Source organism: Fundulus heteroclitus, chromosome 22, assembly GCF_011125445.2.
Source record: "Fundulus heteroclitus isolate FHET01 chromosome 22, MU-UCD_Fhet_4.1, whole genome shotgun sequence".
NCBI lineage: Eukaryota > Metazoa > Chordata > Actinopteri > Cyprinodontiformes > Fundulidae > Fundulus > Fundulus heteroclitus.
The window spans coordinates 1,310,953-1,335,229 of record NC_046382.1 but is presented as its reverse complement, the minus strand read 5'-3'; the positions used below and the strand labels follow the sequence as shown (position 1 = coordinate 1,335,229).

The 24,277-nt window shown below is 42.8% G+C and overlaps 1 protein-coding gene across 1 annotated transcript; it reads left to right on the top strand.

The window, feature by feature from the left end:
- The first annotated feature begins 19,011 nt into the window (after nt 1-19,011).
- LOC118557117 (sulfotransferase 6B1-like) lies at nt 19,012-20,988 on the top strand. The gene is made up of 4 exons (XM_036126324.1): nt 19,012-19,165; nt 19,799-19,893; nt 19,961-20,117; nt 20,336-20,988. The coding sequence occupies exons 1-4, from the start codon at nt 19,039-19,041 to the stop codon at nt 20,461-20,463; spliced, it is 507 nt and encodes a 168-aa protein (XP_035982217.1). The 5' UTR covers nt 19,012-19,038; the 3' UTR covers nt 20,464-20,988.
- The last annotated feature ends 3,289 nt before the right edge of the window (nt 20,989-24,277 follow it).

Here is a 24,277-nt window from a genome sequence, read left to right as displayed (position 1 = left end):
CTGAAACTCTGGATCTTCCTTATTACAGGAGAACTTATTATATCCCAGTGGAAATTTCTGCCTGTTGTGCATTGGCCAGTCTTTGCTTCAGGATGAACATCGCTCTAGAAAGGTACAGATGAAGGACCTGAATGTGTACTGATGTGATTCTTGTTGAACACTCCTACAGCCAGGAGTTTATTCATGATTTTTACAATCTTTCTGTGTTGCAGGTGTTTTCTCATCTCCTGCCAGCTGCCATGCTGTGTGACACAGACCAGGGGTTTTGTGATCGTCTGTGTTTGTGTCTGGGTGTTCAGTCTTGGTTTTGGCTTTCTGATTGTGACATTGAACAATTATTTGTTCCTCCCAATTATTGCCCTTCTTCCTGGGCCTGTGTTCTTAATGTGTCTACTTTGGACCCTCAAATCCAGAAAGGCAAACATCTCAGTGTCGGCTGAAGAAAAACAGGGAACTATTGGAATCTTGCTTGTTTTGCTGGTTAATTATGCAGTCTTGATCCTTCCTGGAGTTATTAGTCTTTTTTACTTCAGAAAAGATTTTATCCGCTCATATTTTGAAATTTCAGCCATATTTTTGACTTTGTTTCTCTTGAGTCCATGTATGGATTTGGTCTTGTTTGTCTTCATGTGTAAAGGACTGATTGCCAAGCTGCTGGTGTGTTTGTGCTGCAGGAAGGAAGCCAGTGCAGGTCTGACCTCAGCAGTTTGACAGCAGCTCAGACAGAATAGCTGGAAAGAAATAGAGACAGTAAAAAGGAGAGAATAATATAAAACAAGTAAATTCAGAGACGATGGTGTTTTAATATAAAGAAACATACAGTCAGTTATTAGTCATCCAGTCACATTGATCTGATTGATTATTTCTAAAACGTTTGATCGTCTTAATGAGGGTGGGTAAAGAGGAAGTAGAGGTTGGTGCAGGAAGCAGACTGATTTATCTGAAAAGTTCAGATGTTTACTCTGTGTGGAAAACATTTGCTTTAATTTGAAACTTTTCACAACATTTTGTTTTATTTCTCGTTATGAAAGGGTTACATATAGAGCTTGATTGTTTTAACCACCTTTACTATAAATCTTTCTGCACTGGTGGAGTTTAACTGATTTGGTTTTAATAATAAGACCAAAATGTCTGTAATTATGAATCGCTTCAATATGTAGAAAAACAGAACATAAAGGTTTTATATTTAGTATATTATATTGATCTGGAACATTAACATATTCTTAATACAGATTGTTATTTCTGTTACTCATTATATTGTTATATAAAATATATTAATATACTTAGATGTGTATTTAGCTGAAAACATCAAATGTTTTAAAATTCATCTTAAAACTCAACTGTATTCTTTGGCTTTTAACATTAGCAAAACTGTTTTTTCTTGTTTTGTTTTTAAATGCTTTACTTTTTATCTTTATAAGTCTTAGTTACACCGGTATTGCTCATTTTATGCATGTTTATTGTTTGCAGTTCTGTGCAGCACTTTGTTTCAGCTGTGTTTGCTGACTGAAGGTATTAACGATTATTACTAAATACCTGCATGAAAATGTTGTTAAAATATATAAATGTTATTGTATGTTGCCTTACCACAAAATAAGGAACCCAGTTAAATAAAACCTGCATCTTACACGTTTTTTCCATAGTTAAACGTTTATTTTTGGTAATTATTTTTGTTTTAAAGTATTTAACAAAATTTTACAAAAAGTTAAAAAAGTTTGGTTTCCAAATATAAAAAAGAAAGTGTTATATATTCTTCATTACTGCTCAAAATTAAACATCTGGGGGGGGGGGGGGGGGGGGGGAAGCTGCAGGTTTAAATCAGTTGCCTCCAATTTTAACTTGTTTTCTTTCACATAAAATAAAGTTTAAAATTTGATTTTAAATGTAAAATACAAGTTTTAATGTAAATGTTATTTCAGTTATACTGAAAATGGGCACATCATTAGCCTCAAAACCCTGTTTCTGTCCGAAATTTCTGTTAGAAAATATTAATGACAGTGACTAAAAATAGCAGTTATTCATTGATGTTGTCAAATTCATTGGGGATCACAAGGTGTGACTTTATGTTTTAATTTGTTAAACTTGTTAAACTGTTCAAGTTCTCTCTACCTTTAGATCAGGACAGAATGTTGTTAATTAAAGGATCTTTATCGTAATTATACAATAAAGATCCTGAGTGAAAACGTTCCACCTTATCCTGTAGAGAGAAGTAGAGTTGCACTTAAAATTGTTTATTTCTTTAATATTAATAAATCGTTAGCATGTAAATGTTTTTGGTGTAGGAACAAAGCTTTATTTTAAACTCAGTCGTATGCATTTTACATATGATAGTGTAAATTATTTGTTTGTTTCTTATTTAATTATTTATACATTTATTTGTAATATTTATTATTTAACTTCCCACATAATTATTTAAATCATGGTGTGGACTAAAGTGATTTTCATAATCTAAATGAACCAGAAAACAATACAATTCATATGAAAGATGTTTGGGGGTGGGGAAAAATTACAGTTGACTGGAAAATATATATATATATATATATATATATATATATATATATATATATATATATATATATATATATATATATATATATATATGTATGTATGTATTACATTTTTCATCTATTACCTGAAGTATTACAAAACATATTATTTGCATGATGGATAACTTTTCAATAAGAAAGACTGGCTAACACCAAAAACTATTTTAATGCCAAAGTCACTAGTCCTATAGGCTTTGCACATACAGAGACAGTTTAATGTTAATAAATATAAAGTATCATAAAGGCTGTAACTAAACCCTTTGATATTTACAGATCTAAAGTTTCTTCAAATGTCTCCTGCTGCATCTTGATCATTATCAGACTTCCTGCTACTGAAGCTCACCACACTGACGCTCTGAAGGCAGTGAAGAAAACCACCTCAGTGCAGAAATAAACCTGTGGTTGATTACTGAGTGATAGTTTTAGTACGGATATCATTTGACTGCAGGAACTCTCAGAGTCGTTAGTTATTAACATTTCTACTAGCGTTCATAAAACCTTTATGTTACTATTGCAAGGCTGCTGACTTTAGAAGCAAGACTGTTTAGAAGAGATGCAACCGTAAGTAAACTATTTATTAAATTAGTCATTAATAATATAAAGAGCCACGGTCTGGCAGCCTGTCAGCCTTGTGACAGCTGCCAATAGAGACTGGCACCCTGTACTGGCAGCCTGTCTCTGTTGTGGCAGATGCCAGTGGAGACTGTCAGCCTAGTGGCATCTGCCAGTAATACGCCGTGGCAGCCCGACTTGCCACCGGAACTGCCAGAATGACCTGCCACTGCCACAAATTGCGCTCGGTCCTGCTGCCCTTTGTTGGGAGCGCGCATTGCGGCCGTTTTCACCGCGCTTATAATTGATTTTTCGGTAAAACAACGCATATAATCATATCAAGGTTGTAACATTGAGTTTAATCGGCAGCTGTTTACAAAATTCTAAAATAAAAATAAAATGAAGCTGAAGGCGCAAGTTCAATTGAAGAAACTCATCGCCTGCCTCCATTCAATCAGAGTCCGATACGCCTCTGATGTGAGCCAATCAGCTACGAACCGCACATCCATGAAGCCAATCAGCATCCCACGCTCATCTTAAAAGCAACTTTAAATCCACGTCTCAGCCTGCTAACCAGCAAGCGCAAACGGATTGCATGTTGGATTTCGAATCAGATGTCCGATTCAAGATGATAACAACTCATCCTCAAATCCTGCTGCTCTTAGGAACGCCATCTAGCCGCGCATCCATCCTCTGCAACCTCTGTATTCGCTCCAGCATATCTTAACCAGCACTGACCTGGATTCGCTCTCTTAGCGAGCCTTCTTCCGCCGTGGCGTCTCATTCCGTCTCCCAACCTCTGTTTTCATCAGCTCCGATTCCTGGCGCTATGAACTTTTAAATCCCCGCTTTTCACAAGCGACGTAGACGCCGTCCCAACTCTGACTCAGTTCCGGTCCCGCTCGCTTCGTAGCCGAGAGCGGCTATCGTCCTGCGCAACTTTCAGCCGGATCTCCTCTCATGCCCGCCCCTAGCAGCTCAAGGTAACATGTATCCACTCATGTTTTCATTCTTATTACATGCATTTCGCTCATCATGCTCCTGAACCGTCCGTCTGTTAGGCAGAAGTATCCCATCCATTCTGTTTGTTTTCTTTTTCTTCTTCTTCTGGTTTTGGTGGCGGTTGGCTACAGGCTTGTAGTAGCATTACTGCCACCTACTGGTTGCAGTATGGTTCGTGATGGACTCCATTAATCTTCTCTTATTTAATAATGATGTCATTCTAATTCAACTCATTGTTCATATTTTCTACAGTAATTTCTGTCCATAGTATGCTTGATTTTTAAGTGTTAATTAAGTTTGTAAGTTGAAATGTTAACCTTACCATTTTCCTCTTTGGTTTTCCCATTCCTGTGTTCTCTTACTATCTTTGATATGGCAACGTTCTTCTCGTCTCCCCTTTATCATCAACCTGCAGGCTGTATTAGCAAATGTCTCAGCATTTTAAATCTCTGATTTCGTCATTCAAAGACTTACTATTGGCAATCCGTCCGCATTAAGTACCTTCAATGTCATTCACGTTCAGTTTAACCGGACAGTAGGGTTGAGTTGTTACTTAACCCATTTTATTTCAGAAGTGTATTTTAAATCCAGCAATTTATACCAATTGTTGTGCCCTTCACGAGCTCTGCTGCTCTGGCCAGGCATTCATAAAGTATCCTGTCAAATTCTCTTCACCTACTTTCATCGTGCACTGCCACGTGCTACGTCGTGTGCCTTGTCTCGTGCCCTGTCTCGTACCCCGCTCGTACCTGTCTCATACCCCTGCCATGTGCCCTGCCATGTGCCCTGCCATGTGCCCGCCATGTGCCCTGCCATGTGCCCGTCTCCTACTCCTCATGTACTCCGTATGGGCCTGTTTTGTGTCCTTCATGTCATGAGCATTCATTCTTTCATGTCGCCATGCATCAGCCCCCATGCATCAGCCCCCATGCATCAGCCCCATGCATCAGCCATGCAGCAACCCCGAGCACCGGCCGAGCACCTCACCATTCATCTCACCTCATCTCACCATCCATCTCACCGTTCCCCTCACCTCACCTCACCATTCACCTCACCTTCATCTCCCATTCCACATCACTGTTTTGTAGGCCTTCGCGGCAAACGGCCCTGTTTTGTAGGCCTTCGCGGCAAACGGCCCTGTTTTGTAGGCCTTCGCGGCAAACGGCCCTGTTTTGGTAGGCCTTCGCGGCAAACGGCCCTGTTTTGGTAGGCCTTCGCGGCAAACGGCCCTGTTTTGGTAGGCCTTCGCGGCAACGGCCCTGTTTGGTAGGCCTTCGCGGCAAACGGCCCTCTCATTAAGCTACGCTGCTTCTCCTTTTCATTCTTCTCTGCCCGTCTGGAGCAAGCTTCTCTGTGGTGCCTGAACTGGCACAATGTTCAGTCATGTTACCATCTTCATCCTCTTCATTCATTCATCTTGTGGTCACTTCCTCTCCTAAATCTTCCTTTCACTATTCTCAGTTTGTCCTTTTTAAATTAAACCTGTCGGCCTGCAAATCGAGTTCTAGGTATTGATCTCAACTTGGTTCCAGCATGGTTCCTGCCTGCAGTAAGCTCTCGAATTCACAAGATATCAGTCTCGTCCCATATCAGTTATTTTCAACTGTCAGCTGCCCTCCTTGCTTGGTCACCTCAATCTCACAAATGCATCATTGCCAGAGTCATGCTTTATTTCCAGGCAGCTAGAGTTCGCTAAATTTGTTCTTTCTTTCTTGAACAGGATACTCTGGTTGAGAGCTGCCGTTTTGACCGTCTGGTCTGCTTCTCGCCTGATCGAAATATATTCTATAATGCCTTTCTGTCGTGGATGTGTTTAAAAATTTACGGATGCTGCCATCCGTAGGTTTTGGGGGGGGTTCTTTATAATTGTTTCACAGGTTCCTGATCACTCAAACAATGGGCTCGGTCATTATCATCATGCCTCACACATCGTTCTGAGCTTCCATTCATTTTAGCTGCCCAATGCCTCTCGGCTTTAAGGTAATCTAACTGCAAATACTGGTGGTGGATTGAAACTTTTCACATGTTCCGTCAGACCTTTCATGTTTCACTCTTTCAAATTGAGTTTATCATTCATAATCATCACAGTCGTAACTCTCCTATCATATAGTTGATCTTTCATGCTTCTTTCACATCATCATTAATCACATGTATACTTTCATTCATATTGCCACTCATGTTGACAGTTATCCCGTCACTCATTCTGTTATGTATCCTGCAATGCACTCTCTCGTGCGTCTCGAAGAATCTGGTCCTGCGTCTCGTCATGTGTTCTTTCATGCCTGCGTCAAGCATTCTGATATGCATCTTGTTATGCATCATGTCACCTGTGTCACATCTTGTCATGATTACTTATTTCTCTAAATGCATCATCTGCAAGACATCTTCCGCAAGAAAGCATACGCAAGACATCTTCCGCAAGAAGCGTACGCAAGACATCTTCCGCAAGAAAGCGTACGCAAGACATCTTCCGCAAGAAAGCGTACGCAAGACATCTTCCGCAAGAAAGCGTACGCAAGACATCTTCCGCAAGAAAGCGTACGCAAGACATCTTCCGCAAGAAAGCGTACGCAAGACATCTTCCGCAAGAAAGCGTACGCAAGACATCTTCCGCAAGAAAGCGTACGCAAGACATCTTCCGCAAGAAAGCGTACGCAAGACATCTTCCGCAAGAAAGCGTACGCAAGACAGCGTACGCAAGAGAGCGTACGCAAGACATCTTCCGCAAGAAACCATACGCTAGAAAGCGTACACAAGAGAGCGTAAGCAAGACATCTTCCGCAAGAGAGCGTAAGCAAGACATCTTCCGCAAGAGAGCGTAAGCAAGACATCTTCCGCAAGAGAGCGTACGCAAGACATCTTCCGCAAGAAAGCGTACGCAAGACATCTTCCGCAAGAAAGCGTACGCAAGACATCTTCCGCAAGAAACCGTACGCTAGAAAGCGTACGCAAGAGAGCGTAAGCAAGACATCTTCCGCAAGAGAGCGTAAGCAAGACATCTTCCGCAAGAGAGCGTAAGCAAGACATCTTCCGCAAGAGAGCGTAAGCAAGACATCTTCCGCAAGAGAGCGTAAGCAAGACATCTTCCGCAAGAGAGCGTAAGCAAGACATCTTCCGCAAGAGAGCGTAAGCAAGACATCTTCCGCAAGAGAGCGTACGCAAGACATCTTCAGCAAGAGAGCGTAAGCAAGACATCTTCAGCAAGAGAGCGTAAGCAAGACATCTTCCGCAAGAGAGCGTAAGCAAGACATCTTCCGCAAGAGAGCGTACGCAAGACATCTTCCGAAAGAAACCATACGCTAGAAAGCGTACACAAGAGAGCGTAAGCAAGACATCTTCCGCAAGAGAGCGTAAGCAAGACATCTTCCGCAAGAGAGCGTAAGCAAGACATCTTCCGCAAGAGAGCGTAAGCAAGACATCTTCCGCAAGAGAGCGTAAGCAAGACATCTTCCGCAAGAGAGCGTAAGCAAGACATCTTCCGCAAGAGAGCGTAAGCAAGACATCTTCCGCAAGAGAGCGTAAGCAAGACATCTTCCGCAAGAGAGCGTAAGCAAGACATCTTCCGCAAGAAAAGCATCTATGCTCACATCTTCCGCAAGAGAGCGTAAGCAAGACATCTTCAGCAAGAGAGTGTAAGCAAGATATCTTCAGCAAGAGAGCGTAAGCAAGACATCTTCAGCAAGAGAGCGTAAGCAAGACATCTTCCGCAAGAGAGCGTAAGCAAGACATCTTCCGCAAGAGAGCGTAAGCAAGACATCTTCCGCAAGAAAAGCATCTATGCTCACATCTTCCGCAAGAAACCATAAGCAAGACATCTTCCACAAGAAAGCATAAGCAAGACATCTTCCACAAGAAGCAATCTCTGCTCTCATCTTCCGCAAGAAGCATACGCAAGACATCTTCCGCAAGAAAGCATCTCTGCTCACTTCTCCTCGTTCATTTCGTTCATTTCATTCACCTAATCATCTCCCATTCAAATCACTATCCCGTCACACTGCCTTATGAACAGGCGCTCTGACCTCGGCATTTTTGGGGGGAACATACCTGTTCTCATACATCTACTTATGCATATTAAAGTATAATTCAGCATTAATGTTCCTGCCGAGGTCTGAGCGCCAAAGACTTAAAATATTGTATCAATAAAATCCTTCTAATTGCCATTTCTTTCTCTGTGTTTTTCAGATTGAAATGAAGCTGAAGGCGCAAGTTCAATTGAAGAAACTCATCGCCTGCCTCCATTCAATCAGAGTCCGATACGCCTCTGATGTGAGCCAATCAGCTACGAACCGCACATCCATGAAGCCAATCAGCATTCATCTTAAAAGCAACTTCAAATCCACGTCTCAGCCTGCTAACCAGCAAGCGCAAACGGATTGCATGTTGGATTTCGAATCAGATGTCCGATTCAACCCACCCCCAACCCCTTCTCCACCATCGTAGCTGAGTTCATCTAGCTTCCAAGACGTTCCTCCATCCTCAACCCATCAGAGTGTTTTCTCCCTTCAGTCTTCATCACTCCCTATCGCCTGTTATTGGTCCGGCAGAAGACCACCATGTTGGGCCCGGTTCTGCCAGAGGTTTCTTCCCAAAGGGGAGTTTTTCCTCTCCACAGTCGCTTCAAGCTTGCTCATCATGGACAGTTCATGCAACCTGTGTTTATCAAGTTGGACATCTATCTTAAACAGATCACCATATGGACTGAACAAACTTCTTCTATCTCCACTCCACCACCAGTTTCAGACCTGGGGGGAAACATACCTGTTCTCATACATCTACTAATGCATATTAAAGTATAATTCAGCATTAATGTTCCTGCCGAGGTCTGAGCGCCAAAGACTTAAAATATTGTATCAATAAAATCCTTCTAATTGCCATTTCTTTCTCTGTGAGTTTTTCAGATTGAAATACCCATGTCGATACGCGCATCGACACGGGTTTTGCTCTATGAGCTCGACACATGCGCCGACGCATTGGTGTTGCCGGACCCATCACTAGTTTTGTGTTATTTTAAACGCCAAGATAATAATCGGCCTTTTTCCAACTTTTGTCACATTTATTGAGCCGACGTGACAAACGAATTTCCCCACTGTGAGATCAATAAAGTCTATCTTATCTTATCTTAAATGAGGACAAAATGTATCACTAAAATAAATGAGCATTTATTCACAACTAAAAATTAATTTATGCCATGGCCTAGTTAGGCCCAATGATGAGGTGCTACTTATCATAAAGAATCACTTGACAACAGTTTATAAACGGTACATATAATAATATTTAGCCTACCTACATACTAGCATAACAAAAGTCAAAAATAATATTATCAAAAATATACGCTGAGTAATATTGAGGCCTAAAGATTTCCTTAATGTAAATCCATTTCCAACTTACCATAAATGCATTAATAGTGAATTTAGCAAATCAGTTATGGTGTGTAATTCATACACAAATATACAGTTAATCAATCTTATTTTTTAGGTGTTCCTGTTCTCACTGCCAATAATGGATTCTGTGAGAAAGTGCATCTGTTGCCAGGAAATGGTCTTGGTTGTTGCTAAGATTGAAGAAACCAGAGAGGAGATGGATGGAGAAATCCCTGACACAGACCATCCTGGCATGGAAGCGGTGTGTCTAAATGTTTGGACATTGCAGGTTGCTTGGTCCCAATACAAGCAACAGCATAGGCATATAGCCTATAGACAATTTGTGAGATGGTGTTGGGACTATTTAGGCAAAGATACCAGGGCTGTGATACCCTCGTGTGCAGTCAGCTGGATAAGGGCCCAATTCCCACCCCCAGGACATGAAGATGACTTTACCTTTAGAGGTCACCTGTTGGCAGTAAAAAAAATACCCAAGCTGAAAGAATAAAATCTAAAACATGCATGTAAACAAAATTGTTGTGGTTATTATGTAATATAAGCAATTACTAATAAAATGATTTCATGGTCTTTTTGAAAATCGACTGAATGAGAGATTGATGGTATCATCTTTTGTTGGTTTCACAAATGAACTTGTCAGTGATGGGGGCTCTGATGCTGCATCGACCTGCTTAGTTTTTATTTTCTCCAACCCTGCTAGCAGCATCTCAACACAGTCTGAAACAAAAAGCAGCAGTGAGTAAAATTTATCATAACATTTTTTTTTTGATTGCTGGGGTGCATTTACACACAAGTGAATAAGCAGTTACAGGAAAGTAAAAGACAACACATGTAGACATAGATACATGAAAATAAAAAGACAAAGAGTGAAGCAACTAGTAAAGCAGTGGTGATTCCTGACAACGATTATTTCAAAAAGAACATCTAATTATCTCAGTATATATACAGTAGAATTATGTGCTATATTATTAGCTTGAGAATGGGTAGAGGATACTAATATAAATAAAATAATTTGTAGTGATTATCTGCATTGAGTATTCAAAAGGGATGTACAAATAACCATCAAAATATATTATGAGGTTATGGCTGTTCATCATAGAATATGTGAACAAAATAAAAATGTAATATTATTTTGGACTCCTGTTCATGTAGGTATTTTGGGTAATGAAAGAGCAGATAGGTTGGCTAAGGAGGCTATTAAAAAAGAATATATTGATATGCCAGTAAAGTTATCCAAATCTGAAGGCAAAAGTATAGTTTGGAGAGAAAGTAAGAAGATATGGAAAAGTAGGGGGGATACTGCAATAAATGGAAGGCACTTATATAGGATACAAAATACAGTTGATGTAGTAAGGATTAGAGGAATAAACAGGAGGCAGGAAATAACTATAAATAGAATAAGAACTGGTCACAGTTTTTTTTTAAATGGAACTCTTTGTAAAATGGGGAAACATCTTACTGGTTTTTGTAGTTGGTGTCATGATGTAGAAACAATAGAACATGTTTTTAGGAATTGTATGTAACTCAAAGATTTTTAAAACAGAATTAGGTTTTAGTAGGAATTTAAATTTGAGAATGTGGTTTATAAGCTAAATAGTATTTAGGGGGAAAAGAATATTCTTCGGTTTAAAAAAAATACTGGGATCAGAGAATTTGAGGAATAGATATTAGGATCCAATAGATGGCAGTAGTGCAACAATAATGGATGCAAGCTGCCGTTAGAATCTAAAGAGGAAGAATAGCGGACGTGAAGAGCCAAAGACCCCCTCCCCCGGAGCACAGAGGCAGTCGTCTTTAAAACGACGAGCCACAAACGGGCTCTAAGTGTGGCTTTTGGCCACTCATGCAATCTTCCATCTTCATGGGAACAGTACATAGCGACACAACGACGAGGCATCTTTTAAAAAAGCCTTGAAAGCAAAACGTTATCGATGTTGTACTCATACTCATACAGACAGTATAGCAGGTGCCGGCTTCCAGGTTTGCGACTCACATTATGACATCACTGGGAAAGTCCGCCTAGCAAGATCGTTTTGATTCCATGGATTTTGCGAACGCAAAAAATGAGAGATGCGTGTAGGAGACCGAAAAAAAACGTATCAGAAATAATGAATAGCTATGTGGACATCATCTGTGAGAAAAATCTCGCTGATCTGCCACTTCAACGACTAACGCTTCATAACCGGTTTAATGGAGGGAAGAGGAGCCCCGATGATCCCTTCTGCTGTCCTCACCACTCTCCTCACGTTCTTCCAGTCGGAGGCACTGCAGCCTCCACACCACACAGAGAGACAGCTAGTCAGAATGCTCTCTATGGTGCTTCTATAGAAGGTCGTGAGGATGGGCGGGGGCAGGCGGGCTCTCCTCATCCTCCTCAGGAAGTACAGTCGTTTCTGTGCCCTCTTCACCAGTGACGAGGTGTTCACAGTCCAGGTGAGGTTGTCCGTGATGTGCACCCCCAGGAACTTGGTGCTGCTGACCACCTCCACAGCTGAGCTGTTGATGAGCAGAGGAGCGTGGTGAGGCCGGTTCTTCCTGAAGTCGACGATGATCTCCTTCGTCTTCTCCACGTTCAGGATCAGGCTGTTGTCTCTGCACCAGCCCACCAGCTGCTCCACATGATCTCTGTAGTCCCGGTCGTTGTCGTCTCTGATGAGGCCCACCACCGTTGTGTCGTCAGCAAACTTCATGATGTGATCGGTGGTGAACTTGGGGACGCAGTCGTGTGTCATCAGGGTGAACAGCAGGGGGCTCAGGACACAGCCCTGAGGGGAGCCCATGCTGAGGGTGATGACATCAGAGGTGTTCTGTCCGACCCGGACCGACTGAGGTCTGTTGGTTAGGAAGTCCAGCACCCAGTTGCGAAGGGGTGTGCTGAAGCCCAGGTGCTCCAGTTTTCCCACCAGATGTTGAGGAATGATGGTGTTGAACGCTGAACTGAAGTCCAGGAACAGCATCCGCACGTGCATGTTCTTCTCCTCCAGTTGTGCCAGGCTCAGGTGAAGAGCAGAGGAGATGGCGTCCTTAGTGGAGCGGTTCTGCCGGTAGGCAAACTGGAATGGGTCGAATGTTGGGGGGAGACTGGAGACGATGTGTTCTTTCACCAGCCTTTCAAAGCACTTCGTCATGATGGGAGTCAGTGCAACGGGCCGGTAGTCGTTGAAACAGGTGACTTGAGGTTTCTTTGGCACTGGAATGATGGAGGCAGACTTGAAGCATGCTGGCACTATGGCTTGGTCCAGTGAGGTGTTAAAAATGTCTGTGAGGACACCAGCCAGCTGACCTGCACACTCCTTAAACACCCGCCCAGGTATGTTGTCGGGGCCTGGGGCCTTCCGCGGGTTGACTCTCCTCAGTCTTCCACATGTCGCCGGTGTCAAGGCACGGGACCTCCTCTTCCTGATGGGGGGCAGCCTTCACTGCTGGAGTGTTTTTTAGTGCCTCAGACCTCCCAAAGAAGTTATTTAGTCCATTGAGGAAGTCAGCATCTACTTCACCCACTGGGGGGGAGGGCGTGTTGTATTCAGTGATCGCCCGGAGGCCTTTCCACATGCTCCTGGTGTTGCTGGCGTCATGGAAAAGCTCCTGGATTTTCTTAGTGTGGTTCCACTTTGCTAACCTGATGGCACGGTTCAGGTTGGCTCTCGCTGTCCTCAGAGCCTCCTTGTCACCAGACTTGAAGGCTGAGTTCTGAGCTTTTAGCGCTTGATGGACCTCCTCAGTAATCCAGGGTCGTTGGTTGGCTCGGGTGATGATGGTCTTGGTGGTGCTGACGTCCTCAATGCATTTGTTGATGTAGGCTGACACAGTCATGGCGTACTCATCAATGTCGATCTTGTCATCATATGTTGCTGCAGCTTTGAACATGTCCCAGTCACAACACTCAAAACAGTCCTGGCCAATAGGCCGGAGTGCGCTTGGCTGCGAGGGCCGATTGACACCGCTTGCGGCTTTAACATCCTTCATATGCGGCCTATCAGCGTACCTCGAGTCGCTGTTGCGCGTTCCATAACAATGTTTAAAAACCATGGTTAGGAGACGTCTTAGACTTGGAAAAAGCGGTAATTTTACCGAGTAAAACCAAGGGTAACTACAGCGAAAGAGTTATTAGTGCAATGGAATGTTACTGCTTCATGTCATACATCACACGTCACGGCATGTTCCTACAACGAACTTGGATCAATAGTGACTCGACTCGGACTCGACTCTGATTTTTTTTTTAATGACTTGGACTTGACTCGGACTTGAACACTGGTGACTCGAACCTGGACTCGGACTCGAGGCATAGTGACTTGACTACAACACTGATACGCTGATAACAAGTCTGTAATGTATTTAGGTGCTAAGCCATTCAGGGATTTATAGACTAACAGAAGTATTTTAAAGTCTATTCTCTGAGATATAGGGAGCCAGTGTAAGGACTTTAGAACTGGGGTTATGTGCTCTACGTTCTTAGTCTTGGTGAGGACGCGGGCTGCAGCGTTCTGGATCAGCTGCAGCTGTCTGATCCACTTTTTAGGCAGACCCGTAAAAACACTGTTGCAGTAATCAATTCGACTAAAAATAAACGCATGGATTAGTTTTTCCAGATCCTGCTGAGACATCAGTCCTTTAATCCTAGAAATGTTCCTCAGGTGATAGAAAGCTGACCTTGTAATTGTCTTTAGATGCTTTTGGAGGTTCAGGTCTGAGTCCATCACTACACCCAGATTTCGGGCCTGATTAGTGGTTTTTAGCTGAAGCAGCTGAAGCTGTGTGCTAACTTTTGATCTTTCCTCTATTGGTCCAAATATTACTTCAGTTTTGTTTTTATTCAGTTGAAGAAAATTTTGGTACATCCACGTATTGATTTCTTCTAGGCATTTACTCAGTGCTTGAACTGGTCCATAGTCACCTGGTGACATGGTGATGTAGAGCTGTGTGTCGTCTGCATAGTTATGGTAGCTGATGTTGTTTTTTATTATCTGAGCTAGGGGGAGCATGTAGATATAGGAGGGGACCCAGGATGGACCCTTGGGGAACCCCACATGTGATTTTTGTCATCTCTGATGTAAAGTTACCTACTGATACAAAAAAGTCCCTGTCCTTTAAGTAGGATTTAAACCAGTTGAGAGCTGTACCAGAGAGGCCGACCCAGTTTTCCAGACGTTCTAACAGAATGGAGTGATCGACAGTATCAAATGCTGCACTAAGGTCCAATAGAACCAGCACGGTGGTTCTTCCACAGTCTGTATTTCTATGGATGTCATTAAACACCTTGATAAGGGCGGTCTCTGTACTGTGGTGAGGAAACCTGACTGGAAAACATCAAAGCGGCTGGTCGTAGTTAAGAAGGTGTTTAATTGTTGAAATACAGCTTTTTCAATAATCTTACTGATAAAGGGGAGGTTTGAGATGGGCCTGTAGTTCTGGAGTAGAAGTTTGTCTAAATTGTTCTTTTTCAGCAGTGGTTTGATAATTGCTGTTTTTAGGGACTGGGGGAAAACACCTGACAGAAGGGACGCGTTTATTATCTGAGTCAAATCAGACGCTATGACAGGCAAAACTTTTTTAAAGAAAGCTGTGGGTAGAACATCAAGACAGCAGGAGGAGGAACTTAGCTGCTGAATGATCTGCTCTAAGCTTTTGGAGTTTATTTGGCTGAATTGGGACATTTGGTCAAAATCAATTCTGGTAGGAGACAACGTTGGTACTGAACTTAGTATGGATGTACAAACAGATCCTCTAATCTTTTGGATTTTTTCAGTAAAGAAGTTTGCAAATTCGTTGCAGGCCCTGGTGGAGTGGAGTTCTGAAGCCACGGACACAGGAGGATTTGTTAACCTGTCGACTGTGGCAAATAAGACACGAGCATTATTAATGTTTTTCTTAATGATCTCAGAGAAGAAAGATTCTCTTGCATTTTTCAGTTGTAAGTTATATCTGTAAAGTCTCTCTTTATAGATGTCATAGTGAACCTGGAGTCTGTTCTTTCTCCACCTGCGTTCAGCTTTTCGACATTCCCTTTTTTCACTTCTAGCTGCTGGAGCATTTCTCCACGGAGATTTTTTCTTCCCGTAAAAAACCTTCACTTTAACTGGAGCAATGCAGTTAATGATGTCTGAGACTCTAGACTGAAAGTTATCTACTAGTTCATCTACTGAGTTGCAGCCCAAGATTGAAGTATCAGAGTAAGCTTGAATAAAAGTTTCTGTGGCATTGTCCTTAAAGGTGCGTTTTCTTACGATGTCCCTTTGGCTAAATGAGTCACTGGTAATGATACATTCAAAGGTAACGGAGAAGTGATCGGATAAGGCAACATCAGTTACATTGACCTGTGAAATGTTTAGACCTTTAGTGATGATCAAGTCTAAAATATGTCCCTGTTTGTGTGTTGGCTGTTTAACATTCTGAGTTAAACCAAAGTTTCTAAGTGTGTCACACAGTTCTTTTGCATTTCTGTCTTCAGGGTTGTCAACGTGAAAGTTGAAGTCTCCAACAATAATTAAAAAGTCATAATCAACACATATCACAGACAGCAGGTCACTGAAATCATTAAAAAAGTTTGATGTGGACTTAGGAGGCCTGTACACATTCAGAAACATAGTTCGTACCGGGCTCTTTACCTGGAGAGCCAAATGTTCAAAAGAGTCAAATTTTCCCAAAAACACCTTTTTACACTTAGTGAATCATTAAACAATGTTGCTACTCCTCCACCTTTCCTTTGCTGTCTGCTCTCACAAAGAAAATTGTAGTTTGGAGGTGTTGACTCCATCAGTATAACTTCTTCATTAGATTCATGTAACCATGTTTCTGTTAAAAACATAACATCAAGATTGTTGTCAATAATAAAGTCATTAATTAAAAGGGATTTTCCTGACAGAGATCTAATGTTTAATAAACCCAGTTTATATGATTTGGTGGTTGATGATGTCTTTGTGGCAGTTAATGACTTTCAAGTATTTGTTCCTGTTTATCCTTTTGTTTTTCTTTTTTCTGCCACGAATCATCACAGATATTCCGTAATTCCCGGGAAAAGACCCAGGCTGAACCTGGGAACTGTCATGTCTGATAAACGTGCAGCGAGGGCCCGCTGTGTATCACAGCGAAGTAATCTGAAGGTCTTGAGGACAGGCATGTTCCATGATACATAGAGGAGGATCTGGGGCTCTGCGGCCTTTGGAAGATGCTGATTTAGTCACAGAGCTGTGGCTATATGGAGAGGATGTCATCTGTAGGCCAATCTTAAATACTTTGTTCATGTTGGGAGAAAATTCCAGAAAAGGAACCTCTGGGCTTTGTGGAGAGGAAGGTGAGGCGGGTGAAGTCTGGACTGGTGTTCGTGATGATGGCGGTTCTTGGTCCTCTCTTTGTCCTGCTGAGATCTGGGATGAATCGTCCTGTAGCTCTGACAACACCTCATTCTGTGTCATCTTTCTGACCGTCTTTATCTTGGCTTGTTCGGGCTGCACTGGGCTTATCTTTTGTTTTGGCACTGGATGCACTTTGTTTTGGGACAAAGCTGATGGCCTATGGTTCACAGAATAGAAGATGTTTGAAATCAGCCGTTTTGCACCTGACCTATTTAGAGAGAAGCCATTGCTGCTAAACAGTTGTCTTCTTTCCCAGAAGATGTTAAAGTTGTCTATGAAGGTTACAGTTGTTTGTTTGCATGTTTTTTCCAGCCATTTGTTTAGCATCAGAATTCTGGAAAAAATCTCGTCTCCACAGTAAACGGGCGAGTGAGGGCCGCTAAGAAACACCTTGACATTAAGGCCATGAACTAGGTTCAACAAACGAATGTAATCCTCTTTTAATACTTCTGATTTTCTTATCCGGATGACGTCGCCCAGGGCTTCAGCTTGTATTATGAGTTTTTCTAAGGTCGGGCGTTCTTTCAAGATCCTCAGAAGGTTGTCTGATATTTCAGACACCAGGCCAAAGTTCAAAGGGTTATAAATCAACACCTCTGTGTTTTTCTTGTTACAGAAATGTTTAATCCCCCTTACAGATCCATTGCATAATATCAGGGTCCTTGACCCTGTGGCATGTCTTTTCTGTGATGTCTTAGAACGAAAATCGTTGATATACCTCTGATTGTTGTCATGATCCTCCCTGGTCAAAGTCTTGTCAAAGTCCATTGTGGTGAAGGTAGGCATCCTTTGAATCAGGTGGTTCTCCTTCATATCCGCTTCATGTTGAAGTCTTTCCATAAGAGCATTTTTCCTAAGAACTGCCTCCTCTGGGCTGTTGTAAAGAGGCATCTTGTGTGGATTAGCTGAAAACTAAAATAGTCCACACGGGGAAAAAATCAAAATCAAAAATAAATCACAGAAAATAAATAAAATAAAATAACTAAATCCAACTTTCTGCAATTTTGGTTAAGAGATAAAAAGGAGATAAAAAGGGGAGGAAAATGCAAGCAAGCAGGGAGCAGAGAAAAGAGCGTCCGAGTAGGACAGGTAAAAGGGTCTGCAGCTGATATTCAGTAACTCTATGTCCGGAGAGCAAAATCTTGTGACTATTATAGCATTTTTACACCAGTTGTTGTTAATGTAAACGCAAAGTCCGCCTCCTCGGGTCTTACCACTGAGTTGTTTACTTCTGTCGGCGCGGAAAGTAGCTAGCCCCTCCAGGCTAACAGTCCGGGATTGATGATGTAAGCCATGTCTCCATCAGGATCAGAGCGCAGCAGTCCCTAAACTCCCTCTTTACAGAGAGCTCAAGTTGTAAATGGTCTATTTTGTTATCCAGTGAGTGGACATTGGAGAGCAGGATGGATGGAATCGACAATCTATAGGGGTTAGCCTTTAGCTTAGCTGCTAAACCTCCACGACAGCCGCGTTTCTTCGGCCGGCTGCACCGTTTCCGCTTGGCTCTCCTCCTGCGTGAGCTGCTCGTCGAGCCCGCCGCCTTGCAGGCCCCCGGGACTGGTACCTGGAGTACCCCAAAGCCGCGTAAACAATCGAGCATAGTAGTGGTTACAAGTCCAAAAACACTACATGACTGTAACTCCAGCAGGCACTGGTGGTTATGTACTGATCGGCTGGGTAGATGAGTAGTTTCTAGCGAGTTTGGCGGCATTTTTTATGAAAAATGTCCGCGAGTTGGTCGGAGCTGTATGCCCAAGCCGCTGCCCGAAGGCAGCGCCTAATATTTGCTGTAAGGTTGTTCCATACTAATGTTTCTGTCAGATATGATTTAAACCTGCGTGTCCAGAACGTCTCAGAAGAATCTCAGTTATCCGGCACCAGATCGGACCTAAACACAGTTAGATTAAAGCAAATGTTCTGTTGATAGAGAGGAGAAAATGCAGAATCAGAAGCTGCAGCTCCTGTTTTAAAGGCGCAGAGCTCTCCTGCTGAGACGTATGTTTGTTTCTCCTCCTGGTTTTGTCAGAGCGTGGAACAGGCTCCATCTCCACGGTTGTTAGGGACACACCTTCATCCAGACAACATGCCCTCCACATTCAATGAGAAGAAGACCAAGGTAAGACTTATCAGCCTGAAGGTTTAGCTGACGACGGCCTTGTAATCCTGAGGTTGAGAGAAAGCCGTTTTAACGAGCTGTCTTTCCCCCACATGGTGGTGGTCTTCAGGAACCCGAAGGACACGCTGGTCTCCTACTATCATTTCTGCAACAACAACCCGGTTCTGCCGTCCGTCGGCTCCTGGGATGCTTTCTTCTCCCAGTTCATGAAAGGAGACGGTGAGGGAAGGCGGCGGCTCAGGGCGGGGCGGCGCTGTGGGGCGCTACGCTAAAACAGCCGTGTTGACTTTACACCCACCACAGGTTCACTTTCAATAACGGAGAGGTTTTCTTGGAGTAGTCTGAAAAGTGGATCCTGAAACTCTTAGGTTTCAGTGGATATTAGGAAGTAGAGGATATTAGGGTGATTTAAAAAAGGTTTAGGTACATGCAGAAATACCCTGTGAACCTCTCCAGATGATTCTCAGCCCCTGGTTTTGTACTCAATGTGTTTCCATGTAAAATAAAGAGCTAAATGATTGACTTTGCAGCTTCTGTTTCTCAGTTTGGACTTCCACACCTGCTCTCTGCTGTGTTTATGACCTGAAAGCTGCCATAAACTGCAGGTAAAGCTGAGTCAGCAGGGTCACTGTGGAGGTCTTTACTCAGTCCTGGCTCAGTTTATGGCATTAGGCACAGAGAAGCATAATCAGCTGCTCCTTTGAAACCTTTTTATTCAGATTATGTTGAACAAGCCCTGATAATACAGCTGGCTGCCAGCTACAGGTTACTTGATGTCAGAGAACATGTTTAGTGCTTTATGGTCTCCATGTTTCATGGAGGCAGACCTTTATGGTGGATATGTGTCTGCAGTGGCCTGGGGCTCGTACTTTGACCACGCCTTAGCCTGGAACAAGAAGATGGACGACCCAAACGTCCTGGTGGTCACCTATGAAGACCTGAAACAGGTAGAGCCCTCTGATCGACGGGCTAAATCTGTGAGGCGGTTGACAGATTGGCTTTTCTGTGCCGTAGGACCTCAGTGCAGGCATCCACCAGATCTCCAGCTTCCTCGGCTTCAGCCTGACGGACGCTCAGGTGCAGCAGATCGCAGCGGCGAGCACCTTCAGCGCCATGAAGGAGAGCGCGGCCAACTCGCACGGCAACATGGGGAACGTCATCTTCAGGAAAGGTGAATGACGCTTAGAAATCGTTTCTTTACCCTCCAGAACTGATCAGAGATGTCCTCTTTACCCTTCAGAATGATTCCAACCATGTGAGTTTATTACATTCATCAGTTTGTCAGTCCTTAAACATGGCGATCCTGTTTGAAAAGGAAGTCAGAACAGATTAAAGGGGCTTGTTAATTCAGGATCAGGTTTTATAATTTATTCCGTCCTCTTTGTGCAGGTGAGGTTGGAGACTGGAAGAACCATTTTACCGCAGAACAGAGTGTAGAGATGGACGAAGCTTTCAACAAGCAGCTGGCAGGAACGAAGCTGGGGGAGAAACTGGACTACCAGCGTAACTGTCAGTAGCAGAAAAGAGACGAGAAGAGGAGCGATGAGAGGGGAGCGATGGAGACGCAGCGCTGCAGGGACCTCAGGAGGATCAGGACACAACTAACTTCAACCTGAAGCTGTATGCAGCGCCTGACAGACCGCACTCAGGGCAAACCCGCCACAGCCCCAGGGACTAAGGGGAAATAGGAGAAAAAGGGAAACTTTGCTTTTGATCAGGTTTTTATAGCCATAGATATATTAGAACATAAGGGTTGGTGGTTTGAAGCCATTTAAGCAGCTAATTATGATCGACTGAAAGAAATTATATAAATAATGTGCACAATGTTAAAATAGATAATCAATTAATCATAATTCATTTTGTCCATCGTGTTTTAAATTCTAATCCATAATGTTTTGTTGAATATTATTTTCCTTGTATTGTTCTTAATTTGCATGTTTCCAGGGTAAATACTGTTATAAAAACATTAATTAAACATTTAAATCATGGTGGTTCCTCTGAACACTGTTTTAAGGACAGATAAAATGAGATTGACTTTTTAAGTGTTTGTAAATTTTCTGTTTTCTTTTACTCACCCCTTCACTACTATCAGAAATGTTTTCATCAAATATGAATCTAACACACTATTTTTTTGTTTTTAAAGATCTTAGCAGAACTGATGAAACAGAACTGCTGGTGCCTTCAGGTTTCTTAGATAAAGAACACTGCAGGCAGGAGGACTTCAGGTATTTCCCAGACAAGTAAAAAGACTGAATGTGTGGCAGCCACTACAGAGAGAGATGCAGAAACCAGACAGACCAGTGAATGTAGAGAATCACGGTGAGCGGTTCAGCCTGATCAGCCTCTGAATAGTGAAAACGCTGCAGTCTGACAGGAAAGGCCAGAGAATAATACAGGGAAGAATGGATGAATTATTGCTTCTACAGTCTTTATGAATGCTGGAAGGTCTCAGCTAAGATCACTACAAAGTCAGTAATAAGACAAAACCCAGGTGACATCCTTAAGGAGCATGAAAATCATTCAGAATGACGTTTCTGAGTAAATACTGTAAATGATGACTACAGAAGAGTTGACCGTCTGCCTCATGAAATGTGACATAAACTGGACAACTAAGCATCAGCTACCAAAGCGGTCTTACACAAGGCTCAGTGTCAACTTCAAGGAACCAAGGAGGTGCTGGAATCGGTCCGTGCTGCCTCTGCTTTCACCTCCTCAGTTTCTAGTGTTTCTTCTGCAGCTTCAGATTACTCCAAGGCTAATTCCACTTGCTCCAATACATCCTCAGTCAGAGGACAAGAACCGTCTGCTCAGTATGCAGCACAGTATTAAAGATTATGGTTGAGTAAGAGCACTACCATGAAAAACTACATAAACTTGAGGCTGAGGATCAGATGATGGTTGCAGAACAAGAAGCGGCTGCATTAACCCTCACCAAGTCTTGGAGGGATCTCCCTTTTTGGCCCTCTCATTTTGAACAACATGCAACAACATAAAATCTGAGCAGGCGGAGGCCAGTTCAGGGTTTTCACACACCTGGATGAGGAGCCGCCCACCTGGTGGGGGGTCTTGGCTGGGGGGGGGGGTGCATTGGGTCCTGGGGATCGGCTGGGGCTGGTGCTTTTGCTCTCCTCTGGAATATGGTGGGGGGGGGGCTTAGGTATGGAGGGCAGGGTGTGGGGGGAGGTAGCTTGTTAGGTGGACTCTGGTTGGTTGACTCGTTCGGTTCATGGTGTCTGGGATCGGGGTGGGACTGGAGCATGGACTGGATGGGTTTGGATGTAGTGGTCTCTCCCTCCCCCCGTCTTGATGTGAGGGTTCACCTCCTCGGTCCGGGGGTTGGATACCCCTCTGGGATGGTGGTGCCTGGGAATGTAGGATGTGTGCGGTGAGTGCAAGTGTGTGTACTGCGTCCCCCTTTTGTCCACCTTCCAGGACATCTCAACGCAAGTGTGGGGCCCCCCCCCCCCCCCCTCGCTCTCCTTCTTTGGCTGGCGCCAACAGCTGATGTTTCTTTGTTTTCTTCACTTAAGAAACTGCTTCATGTTTTATTTCCTAGAACCAAACTTTCGTCTCTGCCATTAAGTTAAGACAGGACAGCTTCCTGCTGCTCCCTGTGAGTCCTTTCAAAATAAACGGACATCAATATTAACATACCATAAAACACCAGCTTTATTTATGGAGCACTTTAAACACCCACATGAAGTGCTGTACACAGAGTAAATAAACAGCAGTCATATGATACCATTAAACCAATATTAAAATCAACAAGACCTGGATAAATTAAACAGCCCTATACTAAAATAATAGATTAATTATAGAATCACCATTACACATGTTTTGGTAATAATTAACTCTCTGTCTGTCAGGTATTGTCTGCTGAATATCAGCCCAAACAGCTGAGATCAGATCAATGGTTAAAAGTAATGAATCGAGCACTGGTGATCTTTTAACAGCAAACTCTGCACACATGTAGAATAAATGAGTGACAACTTCTTCAAGTTCAAGAATTTAATAACAGAAATAAAATGAACATCCAGAGAACATCACTATAGAATGCTGTTTATCTGAATTAACACTATATTGCAATCAACAAATCCTCTCTACCAGGCTAGTGAAACTTAACTAACACTACTAAGCAAAATGAAGATAAAAAGAAACTAAGGAACTATTTACATGCAAAAGAAACAAAAGACAAAATAAAATGGTTGATCATCATCATCATCATGAGAATCATTCGGTGAATCCTGGTTCAACGCAGGTCTGAGTTAAAGAACCAAAGTTAATCTTAAAGAACATGGAATTACCTTAAATTAGCTTAACTAAGTCAGAACAATATTTGACGTGTGTTTCAACTCATTCATAATACAAATCTGAGTTAGATAAAACATTATTTGAGGAAATAACATTTTGAAGAATGATTTGCTCAATAAAAATCAATAACCATTAGGACGCTTGATTTCTATTAATCCAATTATTTCTCCAGAAAATAATTAACACACCAAATGGTCACTGAGGAAGCAGAGGGCGCTAGAGGAAGTAGAGGATAGGTCATTAGCTTGATAGGTTGATCCTAAAGTCACACAAACAACATAAGTTTTCCCCATTAATGCTGTAATAAAGCTTGTACGACTATTGAGACGATGGCAGATCTATGGAGAACAAACATGTATATGAAAACCTGTAGTTATGTTTTACCAGGGTATTAGCGAGTTCTTAGAGAGGCTAATTCGGGCTAATGCTAGCGAGAGCTCGGTGCTCACTTAAAAAGGCTTTTAACTCCTATTTGGTAGTAATGAGCGGACTGGAAAACACAAACATTAATATCCCATCGGTGTATAAAACTCTTATGGAAATAAGGTTTGTTATAACTGTAAAGCACACCCAAACACATCAGCAGAGCTTTATTTATGACATTTATGACTTTGGGCCATTCTTTTGGAAGATATTGCTGAAAGTAGCTCGGAGCAGCAAGCAAGCGACTCTCACTCCATGTGAAACCTGGCATGGAATGAAGCTTCCACGGGTCTCCTGTGTTTTCTGTGTTCGGTCCATGAAAGTGTGTGTATCTGTGTGTGTGTGTGTGTGTGTGTGTGGGGGGGGGGCACAGCATGGGGACCTACTGCACTCCTGTAAGTGTGTGGCTCAGCTCAGTTTTCCTGCAACTACTGAGAAAAATCACCAAACCTGGTCTCGGTAGAAGTTGATCATGCAGCGTCTGATTACTGCAGACTTAGCCACACGTCCAGCTTGAACTCAAGATCTTGGGTCTCCCCAGTGAAGGAATCCTCTCCTCAAAGGCCAACGGACAAAGAGGAGAATAAATGCAGGGGG